Source organism: Episyrphus balteatus, chromosome 2 (assembly GCF_945859705.1).
Source record: "Episyrphus balteatus chromosome 2, idEpiBalt1.1, whole genome shotgun sequence".
NCBI lineage: Eukaryota > Metazoa > Arthropoda > Insecta > Diptera > Syrphidae > Episyrphus > Episyrphus balteatus.
The window spans coordinates 77,238,070-77,253,593 of NC_079135.1; the positions used below are offsets into that span (position 1 = coordinate 77,238,070).

At 34.5% G+C, this 15,524-nt stretch overlaps 1 protein-coding gene across 1 annotated transcript; it reads right to left on the minus strand.

Annotated features, from left to right (window-relative positions):
* Positions 1 to 2,697: 2,697 nt before the first annotated feature.
* On the minus strand, positions 2,698 to 14,891 carry LOC129910511 (regulator of nonsense transcripts 1 homolog). The gene is made up of 4 exons (XM_055987915.1): positions 14,333 to 14,891; positions 13,877 to 14,271; positions 7,875 to 10,647; positions 2,698 to 3,372 (listed from the first exon to the last, which is right to left on the minus strand). The coding sequence occupies exons 1-4, from the start codon at positions 14,507 to 14,509 to the stop codon at positions 3,307 to 3,309; spliced, it is 3,411 nt and encodes a 1,136-aa protein (XP_055843890.1). The 5' UTR covers positions 14,510 to 14,891; the 3' UTR covers positions 2,698 to 3,306.
* Between the last annotated feature and the right edge of the window lie 633 nt (positions 14,892 to 15,524).

Genomic DNA, 15,524 nt, shown 5'->3' on the forward strand with positions numbered 1-15,524 from the left:
AAAAAACTTGAAAATCATGCTAAATCATGATTTCTGGCAGCCTTGTCCGGATCATGAGAAAAATAAAACACAGCTAATGTTGGTGCCAAACAAGTAACTAGTTTAGCGAAAAATGTAAATTCCCTTCGAGAGAAACTCGCAATACCTTTTAAAATTCCGGGCGACCAAAAATATTAACACGTTGACTGCCAAGTGACCCACCGGTGGGTCACGCAAAAGTTTCCCAGGAGGCCAGGTGACCCACCGGTGGGTCACAGTCAGAACATTGCTTAAAAGAAAAGAAGATATGACCCACCGGTGGGTCACTTAGGAATAAGCACAAGCACTTAACATAAGGGGCCATGTGACCCTACGGTGATCACACTTTTAAAACACATCAAAAACACTTATTACTTAAATTTAAATACACAGAGAGATACGTTTAAAACAAACGTTAAAGGTTGGCCCTCAGGGGATACTTTTTTTTTTGTTCGGTGGCAGTCAACGTGTTAAAAGTGGAACAAATTCCACGTGAAACTCACGATGGGGCTAATTAGCTGCGTTTCTTTGGAGGTGGTTGACAAGTTATGAGTCCTTTACTAGCTACTTTCAAAGGATAACATGGATATTAAAAAATATAGAATATGAACAAGGCTTAACTTTCTACGATAAAAATATACAGGCCTATTCTGAATTAAAACTCCCGGGAAAATGTGTTCGGGAAAAGGCTTCCAATCAAAAATGTTCCCGACATTTTGTACCCTTTTCGCTTTTTCATCATTAATAACAAAAAGGGAACAAAATTTAAACGAAAAAGGAAGAATATTCTGGGGCGCCATTCTGTATCGCATAAGCGAACAAACGTTTTCGCTTGTGCGAAAGATTTGCTTCATGGCCTGGGGCCCTATTTTGTAAAACGATAATCGTTGAAACTACTTCGTTATCGTTCAAACGCGATTACGTATTACGATAATCGTTTTATTTCAACGATACTCGTTAATCTTTACGACTGCTATTTGCCTATCGTTTGACTTTCGTTTTCGTTTAGGTTTAATAATGTTATTGCGTCTGTCGTTAGAATGTATGTGAGCGTCAAAAAAATATTTTTTTTGGTTTAGTTTGGCCAAACGCCTTTCTCGTTTTACATAATCGCTCTTTGTCGTGACTATCGTTTACTTCATTATCGTTTACTTGCCGCTCGTTTCGTATTACGTAATAGACCCCCTGAATTAAAAGTTAATTTAAAAAGTCTGCTGTCTAGGTTGTCCTCGGGGTGTTCAGACCCGGATGTCCAGTTGTAGGGTTGGTTGAGTTGGGTTGGTTTGGTTGGCGTTTAGCCGCGGTAGTAGGCCGACTGGGTGTCGGCGTAAAAGTTAACTGCTTCTTCGTTCGTCCATTGACATTTTATTTCCAAATACAAACCGCTATCGAAACAGCTGCGATTTTCCGTTTTTGTCAAACTCATTAATTTGCAAATTTAAATTTGGGACGTAAATCTTAAAATTTGGCATATCTAGAAAACTAATGTAACAAAAAAGTGTAATGCGTTTTCATATTGGGCTGGTCCAAAGCTGACTACCTGAACTTAAGTTCTAAGACTTTGATTGGTCAGATGTCATAAAAAGTTAGATGACCTTTGGTTCTGACCATTCAGAGCTTCGGAATATTCAGAATTTAGGTTCAGGTGGCCTGCTTTAAACCCGACTACAACTCACAGGAATAGTGAGCATTGCCTTAAATATATCTGATAGGCCTTCTTCATGCCTTAATTTTTACAAACCTCATATTTAAACCCCAATTTTCGTACACTCCCATGACAACTTAAAAATTGTTCAAACTGATTTGTTGGTTAATTTCAGCATTTAAAAGTTTTTCCAAAATTTTAGATTTATGTGTTAGGAGCCTGTACCTCTGCTGTGTAACGTTTATCACTGGCGATAAAATCAACTACAAATAAATATAAATTCCATGATAAAATTTTAGTCCAATATTTTAACTCTGCCTCTACCAGCAAATGGTCTCCCAAAGTAAGTTTACAGCTATCGCGACATCAGTTAAAATTTAAAAATTGAAAAGTGCTAGAAAGATTCTTCTGAATTTATTCCAGGGAAATTTGCATGTTTTTACAGATTCCTTGTTCCCTGATAAAGAATGAAGAATTTAAAATTCGATTTTTATAACTGTTCTGACAAATTTAAGAAAATTTTTCGAATAAGCTCTGTATGACTGTTTTGCTTCTAGACAGAACTGAGTATGAGAGTTTTGTACGAATAAAACGCTTTCAGAATGATTCCGGACGCTTCCGGACTGCCAATCGAAAACGCCATTACATCTGACTACTAGGAAAATACAACAAAAAAATTATAATCAGGCAGAGTTTTAATGCAAATACAAAATAAAAACTTTATTAATATAAAATAAATTTTGCAATTAACATTTCATTTTTTTTGTTTTGTTTGTTGTTTTTCAATCAACCGAGTACATTTGCATTATGGTGCATTCCAAGAAAGAAAAATAAAGAAACCTATTTTATTTAAATGTGTTTTTTGTTTGTTTTTATTTTTTTTATTGATTTAACAGAAAAATTCATTCCCCGAAACACGACAATTCAGGAAAAAATATTATCGATTCAGCATTCCAGCAGCGCCCATCATGTACTTAGGGTCCCGACGGCACGTACAGGGAGACGCAAACAGTAAGCTCCTTCCGTAGTAGTACTTTTTTGTGTAGTCTTGGTTTTGTTTTTATTTCCATCCAAGAGACAATTGCTCCAACGTCCCCTTGGTTTTGTCGGCAAAGCAAGCTGACACATTTCTGCTTAGTGAGTTCATCGCGCAGACTTCCACATCTGACTGATCCTCAAACAACCTGTTGATTGTGGGTGTGGCGTTAAATATAAATATTTTTTTTGTATCAATAACGCTGATGGAAAAGTGCCCACATATTAAAAGTTGACCGTACTTCTGAGACGCAACTAAACGTTAACATATTGAACGTTTTCTCTAAACTTGTCTGTGTTCTTTCCTTGCTGATGATCTTGAAGTTATTATTTTTAATTTGATTTGGTAATTTTCTTGTTTTTGGTTTTATTTGTAAATTGCTTGTTCTAAATATTTGTATATTTTGTTTGTTTGTATTTTTTGTTTTGTTTTCTTTGATTAATTGTTTTTCTTGTTGTTGATTTTTATTGCATTGTTATTTTCCCAACACACGCTTTTGTCACTTTTTGTATCTTTATTATGTACTCGTATACCAGTTACCACATTATGAATGCAACTGGGTGCTGTTTCTGTTGTCGTTAGATTATTTTAACCTTCTTCTATGCAATCAATACGGTTGAGAAAATTGACTTTGATTGTTAAAGCCAATGCTGGGGCGATCACCCACCTGTACCTTAAATAAAAAGAAAAAAGAAAAGAAAATGTTGAAATGTTAAAAAAAAAACAAGGAGAAACTAAAGTAAAATACATTTTTTGAAACAAATAAGGAAATAATTTTGTTTTATTCCCTTTACCATGAAGGTTCTATTCCTTCATGGATTAAGTCTAGTATAGGCGATAAGTCTTACGCGACTACATATAATAACACTGTGATAGTTCAAAAAACCGACAGAGGGCTCTTATGTCTACTAAAGATAATTCGAGTATGCTGAACACGATGGCGTTCTTAGTTTTTCTGGATTAGGTCAAATAAGAAAGATTTTTGCGTTTGAAATTTTGTTTGCACATGCCAAAACTGAGGGTATAAAACACCATATATTTTCCAATTTTTGATTTTTATCGATGAAAAATGATGGAAAATCTATTTTTTCGCAAGTATTATTCGTAAAAGAAGTTATTTGAAAAAAAAATCTGCCGAATGACATTTTAAATCATTATTTTATGGCAAAAAAACGTCGATTTTTCTTCAATTTTTCTTACATTTTTTAACTATAAAGGTACAAATGTATGCGAAAACTCAACATTTTTTTGTACACACCTTGTATGTGTTAGTACTCTGGAATATTATACATATGTAGATGTAGATATTTAATTAAAAAATCAGGCATGGTATCAATACTTTTATTTAATTTTTGTTTAAGTTCAAAAAATCATTTTTCTTTCAATTTGTTTTAAAATTAAAACATATTTACTATTACTTCCATCTGCATTATATGAGCTTACATACACAACACATAATATATTTGTCACAGTCCTCGTTTAACTGAAGAAAATATTTAATGATCAGAAACGTGTTTCAGATAAGCGGGTTTTTCTCTTAAGAGGGTTTCTCTTAAGCGGGTTTTTATGCTACTTGAGCCCATGGGCGTTTTGCCCCCACTTCTCCTACATTTATTGCATTTAAACTTTTTGTAATTTTTTTATTTTATAAACTTAAAAATTAAAAAAAAAAAACAGTGTTTTACTGCTACTTTTTCACTCTTAAGCTTAACCAATATTGTAGATAGGTAGGAACTGCCTATTCGTATTTGTAAACAAAGCCATATTCTATCCTAAAATACAACATCAAATCGTTGCCATCGAGTGCTGCATTTAAATTTAAGTAATACGAAAAATATAAGAAAAATTGAAGAAAAATCGACGTTTTTTTGCCATAAAATAATGATTTAAAATGTCATTCGGCAGATTTTTTTTTCAAATAACTTCTTTTACGAATAATACTTGCGAAAAAATAGATTTTCCATCATTTTTCATCGATAAAAATCAAAAATTGGAAAATATATGGTGTTTTATACCCTCAGTTTTGGCATGTGGAAACAAAATTTCAAACGCAAAAATCTTTCTTATTTGACCTAATCCAGAAAAACCAAGAACGCCATCGTGTTCAGCATACTCGAATTATCTTTAGTAGATATGAGAGCCCTCTGTCGGAAAAAAAAAAGTTCCATTTTCGAACACAGTGTAATTAGGGCAATCGTTTCCATACATAACATGGCAACCCATGGTCGAAGTAAAGTAAGTATTCGCCAATTATTTCAGGGGTATTTTCTACAGTCATTTTCTACAGCACTATGGTTCTTGTTGATCACCTTATCTAAACTATTGCGAGAATTTCGAGAAAATTCTAAGATACAGTAGTAAAGTTAAAATCCAGTATCGAATTAGGAAACAACACATAATTGCCTTTGGGTAGAATGAGCACAAAAAACATCATGAATTATGCACAACGTTTACCTAGATGTAAATCCTGAACTACATCAAATCACAAAATGAAAAATTTACAAATAGTACTTTTTATGCTCTTTGTAATTTTGTTGCTTTTATGTTTTGATGTTCTAGCTTAATTTTTCTATTATTCAGAACGAACAGGAAAAAATTTGTTTTCTTAATTGAATCAACTTTGCACAGGAAAAAACAAAAACGCATGCTCTTCTACTAGCCAGAGTAGTGTGGTCCACGTTATAAGGCAAAAAAATAAACCATATAATTCATTAGTTCCCCACGCATTATTTTGCTTCAGACATCAATACCAACACATGCTGAAAGTTTTAGCCCTCTAAAGTAAAAGGAAGAGGGCGCTCATCAGCTTTGGAATATTAGACTTTGTTACCCTTACCTTACCCTTCATATCTGATTATATTGTATTAGGACTTGGCTTGAGGTTGGAATTTGGCTTAAACATGATAAACACGCATGTTCCCGACAACCATGTAAATGATTTTCATGTTTCTTTGGTTTTGAGTCACTAGCTCGTATTTCATTGATTAATAGCGTTTTCGTTTGGGAATTCTTAGAAGCGTCCGGGACTGTCCGATCCGGAATGCCAAACGATCAGAGTTGGATACTTTTTTTTTGATTCTGAAGTTTGGGTTTCTTTGTATTTGTGAAACATTAAATGCGAACGTCTGATGAAAGTTTTGTTTTGTTTATTTTTTTTATTATCATTAAGTTATCTATTTTTGTTTTGTTTTCTTCACATTATTTTAATATAGTTTAAAGTTTGTGCATAGTTAAAAATCTTAAAATTGAGAAATGAACAACAAAGAATGACATTTCATTACTTTGACGTCTGAAGTGTGAACATGTGTGCGTGATTCTGGTTTTGATTCTGCCTCAAAATTCGGAATCGATTTTCTCTTCTTTTCAGAATTAGAACTGTCATTGAGTGCCAAACGATCAGTTTCAGAATCGTTCGGGAGAATTCCGGACAGTCCCGGACGACCAAACGAAAACGCTATAATTCTGTTTTGTTAACTTTAAGCAAAAAATACTTATGGCGTTTTTAATTGGCAATCTGGAAGCAAAAAAAAGCAATCTAAAAGCGTTCAATTGGACAAAAGTGACAGTTCTGATTCTGAAAAATTCTCTTCTGGTTTTAAAAACAGAATCAGAAGCAGAATCACTCACACATTCATAGATTTATAGCGTTTTCGTTTGGTCGTCCGGGACTGTCCGGGATTCTTCCGAATGATTCTGAAACTGTTCGTTTGGCACTCAATGACAGTTCTAATTCTGAAAAGAAGAGAAAATCGATTCCGAATTTTGAGGCAGAATCAAAACGAGAATCACGCACACATGTTCACACTAAGTAATGAAATGTCATTGTTTGTTGTTCATTTCTTAATTTTAAGATTTTTAACTATGCAAAAACTTTAAATTATATTAAAATAAAGTGAAGAAAACAATAAAAGATAAATAACTTAATAATAATAAGAAAAAACAAACAACATAACTTTCATCAGACGTTCGCATTTGACGTTTCACAAATGCAAAGAAAACCAAACTTCAGAATAAAAAAAAAGTATCCACGTCTGATCGTTTGGCATTCCGGATCGGACGGTCCCGGACAGTTCTCAGAACTACCAAACGAAAACGCTATTAAATGTCAGATGTCACACTTGATGAAATGAAATTTGGCGCGAATACACATATAATGTATGTGACACTCAAACTCAACCAATACATTCACACCAAACTTCAGATTCGTCGGAATAAAAAAAACTTTTCAATTGGGATTCCGAACCGAAGAACAATTCCGGATTGCCAATTAAAAACGCCATTACAGCCGAATTTAAATGAACAAAAATTATTATCTGTGAAAATATCACTTAACTATTGGTTTTGTATGAAAAACTTTACCACATCATAGCTTAATCCACTTGATAAATCAAAACAAGAGTTAATTACTAGGCATGAGGACCCAGCTATAACAGCATGTGAGCAAAAACTTTGAGCTTGTTAAGCGCCCACTTACACTTCACCTAAAAAGCTGAAATTTAACGTGTGTAATACAAAACACATATGCAACCAATTTTTGAGTGGAGAACAACGGAAATGTAAAAACCAAAAAATTGGACCACCCTAAGCTAGAGTCACGTATGATTTGCAACGATTCAGGTCAAGTCTTGCTTGTATGTAAAAATTAGGTTGTTTATTTGGGTATTATTTTAGTTGGACCATATATTTCTTGACACAACATAGCAAGTCATTTTCATTTACGATTTAGAAGTTAGATCGGAATATTTTGAAATTCATAACTTCGAAAGGCTTAAATTCAAAATAATGAGTTCATCTCGACACTGTCGAATCAACTGAAAGGGAATCGTAGTTTTTCGACCCACCATCAGAAAGTATTGAGAAGCAGTAGCGACAATGATAGAGAAGAACTAGAAACTTTTCTCTGGGAAAAGCAGCCAACATGTAATCGAGGAAATAGAGCTGGAACTGGATTCCAAAGCTTAAAGGGAAAATATCGCAATAGTTAATACCCTGGACTGCAGTTTTAAAGGAAGAATAGCTTTGAGGTAGTTGGGAATTTGAGTACATGGGCTTAGCCGAAAACTCGCCTGAATATAAAAAAACTCGTGATCCAGCGAAGAATAACTCTTCCCAATTGCAGTATCTTTGAGAAGTCAGTTAAGTGTGCCTAAAAAAAAGATTTTTTTTTTAACTTACGTTGAAAGCAACATCCTGTGATAGAATGCCATCCATTTGGGAAATTTGTCCAAAATCTTGAGACAAATCATGCTGCTGTGAAAGTGTAAAGCCAGGTTGTGACATATTTTGCGACATAAGTTGTTGAGTAAGTGGTATTCCAGTTCCTTGGCTGTTGCGATTTTTTGAATAGAGTTTATCATTATTTCCAGATCCATCAGCACGTGACGTCTTTGGTAAGATTCTTTCGCCAACGGCTTGACGTCGACCTTGTTTAGCTGCTTGAATGGCTTGCTGATGTTGGTTATAGAAACGAGGTGGTATATTGCTCATATTCATGAACATTCCCACAGGGACTGGCATATTATTCATTGCTGCTTGTGCTCGTTCCGGAGATATATAACTGATTGAGTCATGATGAGATCTGCCAAACATATCCATACCCATATTGCGGTTAGGATATCCACCCATGGGATTCATGGAAGGTCCCGAAGGATTCATTGGATGGCCAATGACACCAAAACCAACACCGGAATTCGGTCCGAAATTGCTATATCCACGCATTGCTGAACGATCATACATTGATCCTGGTACCATTGCCTCCTTGGCATCACACATCATAGTGCTCATAAAGTGGGCGCCAATATTCATGGTGTTTACGAGTTTTTTCGGTTTCTGGAACTGAATAAGTGACTCTTTCAGATTATTAAGTGAACCCTCCACTAAAACTTTGCGGTCCTTATAGAAATTCAAGAGATGATTCCAGAGTGGTTGCTTTGACAAAACTTTGGGATTACCAACAATAATTGTTCCATATTTTGAACGTGTTAGTGCGACATTAAGTCGACGTGGATCATTCAAAAATCCAATTCCTTGACGTTCGTTAGAACGGACACATGACATTATAATGATATCCTTTTCACGGCCTTGGAACGCATCAACACTTGCGATTTCAATTTCTTGATATAGTTTAGAGTGCAGACTTCCTTGGTATTGCATGTACTGAACCAAGTAGGCTCTTTGACCTTCATAAGGTGTAATAATTCCAATTTGTTCGGGTTTAACTCCAGCTTTTAAGAATCGGGTGGTAATTTTCTCGACATTAGCTGCTTCGGTACGATTAAGATAGGATGTTCCTGAGCCGGCAATTTCCTCGGAACCTTGTGTAACAAGGAAGAACATAGGCCGATCAGTTTGTGGCCATGGGAAATCTATTTTAAGCTTGCGATCCTCAGCACATACGCCATTCTGAAGACTTCCTTCATAAAAGAAATTCGAAGGGAATTGGGACAGCTCGGGATGCATACGATATTGAACTTCTAGACGGAAAGGGCGAATTCCAAGCACAACCAAACGTTCAAACAAACTCTGCGAAAGCCCAGCGCGAGCTGCTTTCTTGCACATAACAACTGGTCCCAACTGACAGTGATCTCCTACCAGAATCAATTGTTTTGCTCCAAGAACAACTGGGACCATACACTCGGGTTCAGTAGATTGCATGCTTTCATCAATTAGAATCGATGAGAACTTTATACTTTTAAGACGGGGATCACCAGCTCCCACACAAGTACAGCATATAACATCAGCCGCTTCAAGAAGCTGAAATTCTGCTGCTCGTTTCAGCATTCTATAACGTTTCTCATCGGCTCTGCTCAATTCTCCAGTTTCATCCTTAAGTTGCTGTAATTGCTTGAGCTCAACGTTAGTTTCCATGTTGCGAATTTGATTATGAAGTGCTAAGAAGCTTACAGGACTGTCAATAGCTTCACGAGACTTTGCACAAACTCTGACAACTTTCAAATTGGTTCTGTGGATCTTTTCCGTAAGCTGATCAACAGCAGTGTTACTTGGTGCACAGACCAACACAGTTCCTCCGTTTTGCTTGACCAGTTGATAAACTATAGTAGCCGATGTGACTGTTTTTCCAGTTCCCGGTGGTCCTTGAATCAAACTCAATGGTCTCTGAATTGCATGCTTAACAGCATAGACCTGAGAACGATTCAAATCGGGCAGATTTGGAGCGCTGAATAGCTTGGGGATAGGTCCTCGAAATACATCATCCCAACCATCGGGACGTCCATGGCCCAAAAGATGAGCATAAATATAATGTGAAACCGAATTACGGTCCATTGCAAAGACTTTCAAAGCCCTCAACATGCGATCAAATGACGTGCACTTCCAAATGAAATCCACTGCAAAGCTCGACGTAAATTTAATTGGAGCCCCACAACTGTTCTTCAATTCCAGCCCAATATCTTCGCCATAGTTGTCGGGAACTTTGATAACATGACCAATTTCACTCCACGGTTCGTGCAATTCACCGGCATAGCGAAGCCTCAGCTCATCACCATGCATCAACTTCATATCGCTGTCTGTTTTGGCCAATGTAAAATAGGCTATTGTCTTTTTGTTCAGACCCACATCCCAGCGAACCTCGATATTCTCTTGAGTTTGAGACTCTTTAAGTTTTTTATCGTATTCTGCTTCCAAACGTACCAATGGCCCGAAAACCTTTTCATATTGATAACCGTCTTCATAACGCAATAGAACCTGAGTTGGTTCCGTATCGATGCCTGGTTTTTCTAGATCTTGGAAAGTAGCTTCAATGTTTTCTTTCCACAATTCCTCTAGTTTATTGATTTGTCCAGCTGATATTTGTCGAGCACGCAATTGCTCCTGATCTGAAGGGACTTTCACTAGCCATGCGAGAAAGCAACGATCGCTAATTAACGGTTTCCATTGCTCCTGATCCCAATTCATGTCCTTAAGTGAATTTTGAGCAGCACATGGTTGTCTAGAAAATAAATTAAATATAATGAAATTCAATGTAAAGTAATCTCATAATGTATTTATATATAATTTTGAATTCCATTCTTGTTCTTAATAATGTATTTATATATAATTTTGAATGCCATTTTTGTTCTTATACTACAGTGGCCATTTTTTGTATTAGTGAAAGTACTGTTCAAATTGGTAACATTTTGTATATCACAAAAAACTGCTAGTCCGAAGAAGATGTCTATGTCTCATAAATGACAAAAAAAAAAGACTGTTTTAAAATGGCACCGATGGTCACCGTAAATTTAATATAATATATGATTTATAAATCGATCATTCCACGAAAAACAAAATCAAATAACGTTTAAAAATTATAAGATGAGTAACATGTTTCGTATTCAAGCGATTCATGTGAATGAATTGTTTGTCTCTGATTTTTTTCATTGTGGTTTTTTTTTTATTTCATGTGATAAGGTTCAATATTTATCAATATACAAACATATTACGAAAGGTATTTCAAAAATATGTATGTAAATAAATATAATGTACAAGTATACAATACCATTGTAATACATATGCGAATTAACTGTGTTATATGCAAACTTATCTATTAAGAAATAAACAGAAAAAAAACATACGATATTTTTGTCGTTTGCATAAAAGGAAAGGCTTTTGTTTTATAACTTTTTGTGCACTTTTTGAGATTTCATCTTCTCACTCATTAAAAGATAAATACCCTTTAATCCATGATATATATAATATAATGAAGATATACTGCTTTTTTTCTGGGATAAAAAAATCTATTTGCCGGATCAATGTGAAATTTTCGGACGGTATCTTCAAATATATGTAATAATAAAAAAATTATTTTTTTCAAGATTACAAGTGGTTATAACCCTTTAAATTAATTAAGTTCGTTTTTCTTATGTTTTTCTTTGTTTATTATTTAATTTTAATATATGTACATACATATAACAAAGATAGCAGAAAAAAGGGACGTTTTGATCAGAATTTGCAATTCTGACGCCTGACATCCACTCTCCAACTTCTATAAAACGTCCTTGCAAGAAATGCGCTAATGGTCGGCCACCTTCACGGTCTGATATAATAACGCGATGCCCACCAATAACTATTATGAATTTATAATCACGTGAAAGCACTGTGTTTTATAAAAACCATTCTGTTTGTTTTAACTTTATACAATTTTTTCTCCCTTAAGTGTTCTAAATTATTCATCAGTAAATGAGTGTAAGCTTACTTCTAGTTAGCTAAAACAAGTTTTGAGTAAGCTGAATTTTTTTTATGATGGAAAGGTAAATTTCGAAATGTATGTTAATTATGAGCAGTTTCTGGAAAAAGTTTGTTTTTTCAAATTTATTAAATGTTGAACCATTGTTTTTGGCTGGAAATATAAAATTCCTAAAGCTCCTTTGGTCTGCAAAAGATTAAGATACGAAAAAAGATAAAAATATAAGAAAAAAAAAACAGGTTAAGCCATAGCTTTATTTGTAGAATAGACAGAATAGTGAGACTACTTTTTTTCATACTCTCTATCATCGTGTTTGGTTGATATCTTAAGCTCGAATTTTTGTTACGAATTCATAACTTGACGTATACAATACTACATTTATTGAAATCCGAAAATGTTGAATAGCGAAGATACTTGTGATGACCATACCGTGTAAAAGTAGGGTAGATGATGGGGCAGTAAAATTCTGCTATCTTCTGTGACCGAAAAAGCATATCGCTCAATTACTTGAATACTGTCGTAACTCAAAAAACTGGGGTCGAATTACAGCATACGATTACGATCATTCGTTAACGTTTTTACTATTTGTGTCTCTATTTAATTTATAGAGAAAGATAGGGACACATAGCAACCATACGTTAACGAACGTATGCCGTAATTCGACCCCTGTTTTTTCAGGAAACGAGTTTTAAATTTAGAACCGATCTTTTTTTGTATGTCAAAAGTTGGTTTCTAAAACAAAACTAGTGCTCCTTAAGAATTGATTTTTGAGTTATGACAGTATTCAAGAAATAAGCGATATGGTTCAGAATGTTGAATAATGTACAGAAAAAAATAAGAGGAATATATTTCGTATGACAGGATTTACAAACCTTTATCGAATTGGAAGTACGAACATGCAAGGAAGCCTACTTGTTAAAAATAACATCTCTCAAAAAAAATAGAACACGACCGAATCATTTAGTATTGCATGTTCAAAGGAAATACTTTGAAGACCACGTCATTTAAAGTTCCGATAAGACCGCGAATTAAGAAAGACAGCCTTAAAAACCTTCTCGTAATTTCAAATACAAAGTACCAAGCATTATGGCCCCAGAAATGAAACAATACCAAACCGAAGGGCTTTTCGATGCTTTCTGAGAGGTCAGCCCGGCGACTTCCACTAAAGTCAAGCTGATATATGGGGAAGTAATGACCCGCTCGGCATCAAGATCATAACAGCGCTAAATAAAAAAAGCCATTTGTCGCAGGCAAAACTTTTAAAAATCAATTTTTAGCAAATCATTATTTTCAAGATGAGTTAAAGGTTTCTGAATTTAAGAAATAACATTTAATTTTTATTTTTCATTTATTGCATTTAGTGTAAAAGTTAAATCTCCACCAAAAATTCTTTACAATAAAAAAGTACATATGCGCCATATATTTATACTGCATCAAAATATTCTTCTTCAAATTAATAAACCTTCAACTCACAGTTTGACCTTGAAAATTGCATCTCGCTGTCACGTGATTTTATGTTATTTCTTTGGAAAGTAATAAAATTATGCAATAATTTAGCATTTACTCTAAGGTTGCAAATGCTATCTCTACGAATATTGCGAGCCAACTCTTCATTGACAATTGTTCCAAACGAATAATATAATTTAGACCTTAAAAATGGTGTAATATAATCAACATTTTTTTGTTCGTACCTACTCAGATAGATGCTAAATGCTACCGAAATATGTTTTTTATTTTCTAAAACGAATCCTTTAATAACCATCCCTGTCTGTTATTTTTGTGTTTACGTTTGAAAATACTTTTTTTCATTTTTTGTTTTGATGAACAAAAACTTGATCTAAACGAATACAAAAAAAATCAACAAAAGATCACCTGCTCAATGTAAAAAAATAATAAAGGGAACAAACTGGTTTTATCTAATCTATCAACGTGTCAATAATATGATGTGGAAGTAAGTACATAATGTGTTATTATTTTCTTTATATATAATAATTACCTGCATAAAAGTACAACAACCGAGTCTGCTTTAGCCGGTATGAAACCCAAAACGAAGACATTTCGAACTCCACACGAATAACACTCCAAAACAGTCTCGCCCAAAGGCCCATCACTATGCAAGGTGACCTCGCGATGCTTAGCACGCACCAAGTGATTGACAATATGCGATCCAGATGTATTGCCTCGTCCATTGCAAAACCATTTCTTGCAATTGTTGCACATGACCACAGTGCCTGGATCATGAATGCCACAATACTTGCAAGCATGCGGCGGTAATTCTCTCACTGCCAGAGCACCATCCTCATCGTCTTCTTCAAACTGCAAAGCAGCCATGCCATTGGTAATGCCTGGCAGTTTGGAATGAATTTCCAACTTTCGTCCGAATGCATTGCTCTTAAAATATATAAAAATTGATAACAACTACTTTAGTCAACAAAGGTTTTTTTTTTTTTACCTGGCTTGGAGCTGCAATTGGATCCAATTGTGACGACTGAGTCTGTGATTGCGATGGAATTGTGAAATCACGAAAATCAAAATCCGAAGCCTGGGTGTCGGCACCGATCAAATCATTTTCCTCAGTGTCAAGGAACGTCAAGGTCTGTGAACTGGGTCCATACGTGTCCACACTCATTTTTTAGCTACGGTAGCAACTTTTTTTGTTTTTTTTTTTGTTGCAATTTACCACGTTCTGTTGCGACGACGGGTGTAATGTGTCGTCGTCGTCGTTGTGTGAAAAAATTTAACTGCGAAAATTTTCCAAATTCGTGGGCGGTGCACGATGTGTGGTTTAATAAAATGTTTGCAGAAATATGTCACTGCAAAAATATTTTCAATTGTTTTGTATATTTGCTTGGTTGTCTTTTGTCCGATTTTAGTTCCGGTTTGTATCAAGTATTTTTAATGATGAATAAAATGCGCGAAAACATCCGACTCACCAAAAGCATTTTCCGCTGATAAAAAATGACCAACGAAAAGAAATATGTAGAAAGTCTACATTTGGCATCTGTCAAAAGTGATGATGGCCTCGAAAAAAAACAACAAAGCAGGTGAGTGAAAAGGATGTAAGATTTATTTTTCTCGCTTTAACTAATGTGATGTATGCATAAGAGAATTTTTGAGCAGAAACAAACATCAAACTTTCCAGGAAAGAAAAGAACTGATACAGCATACAGCAAACATTTTTGGAAATGGATGAACTCGTTCAGAGACATAAAATTAAAAAAAATCACCTCGCATTTATCAATGATGGATTTACAGTGGTCAAGCCTTGAACTTTTTGCAAAAGAAAAAATGTTAAACTTTTTTTTTTTGTTTCTTGAATAGAATTTGCTAATTCTTTCATAAAACAAAATCTAAGCTTTCTGCGTAAATTTTTTAAGATTTCTAGACTGAAAAAACTGTCAAAAAATATGTTTAAAAATTTTAACTTTTCTTTTTTTCACTTGATAGGCAAATTTAGCTGGCGCGTATTTTTGCAAAAAGTCAAAAAGTGAAAAAAATTTCACTCGAGTAACTCGTTAACGAAATCTATTCATTTGGCATGATATGTCATACGTACAGCAAACGACTTCGTATAAAACTAAAACGACGTGATTAGCCAAAAAAATAATAAAACTCTTAAAATGTATAAAAAAAATAAAAAAAAA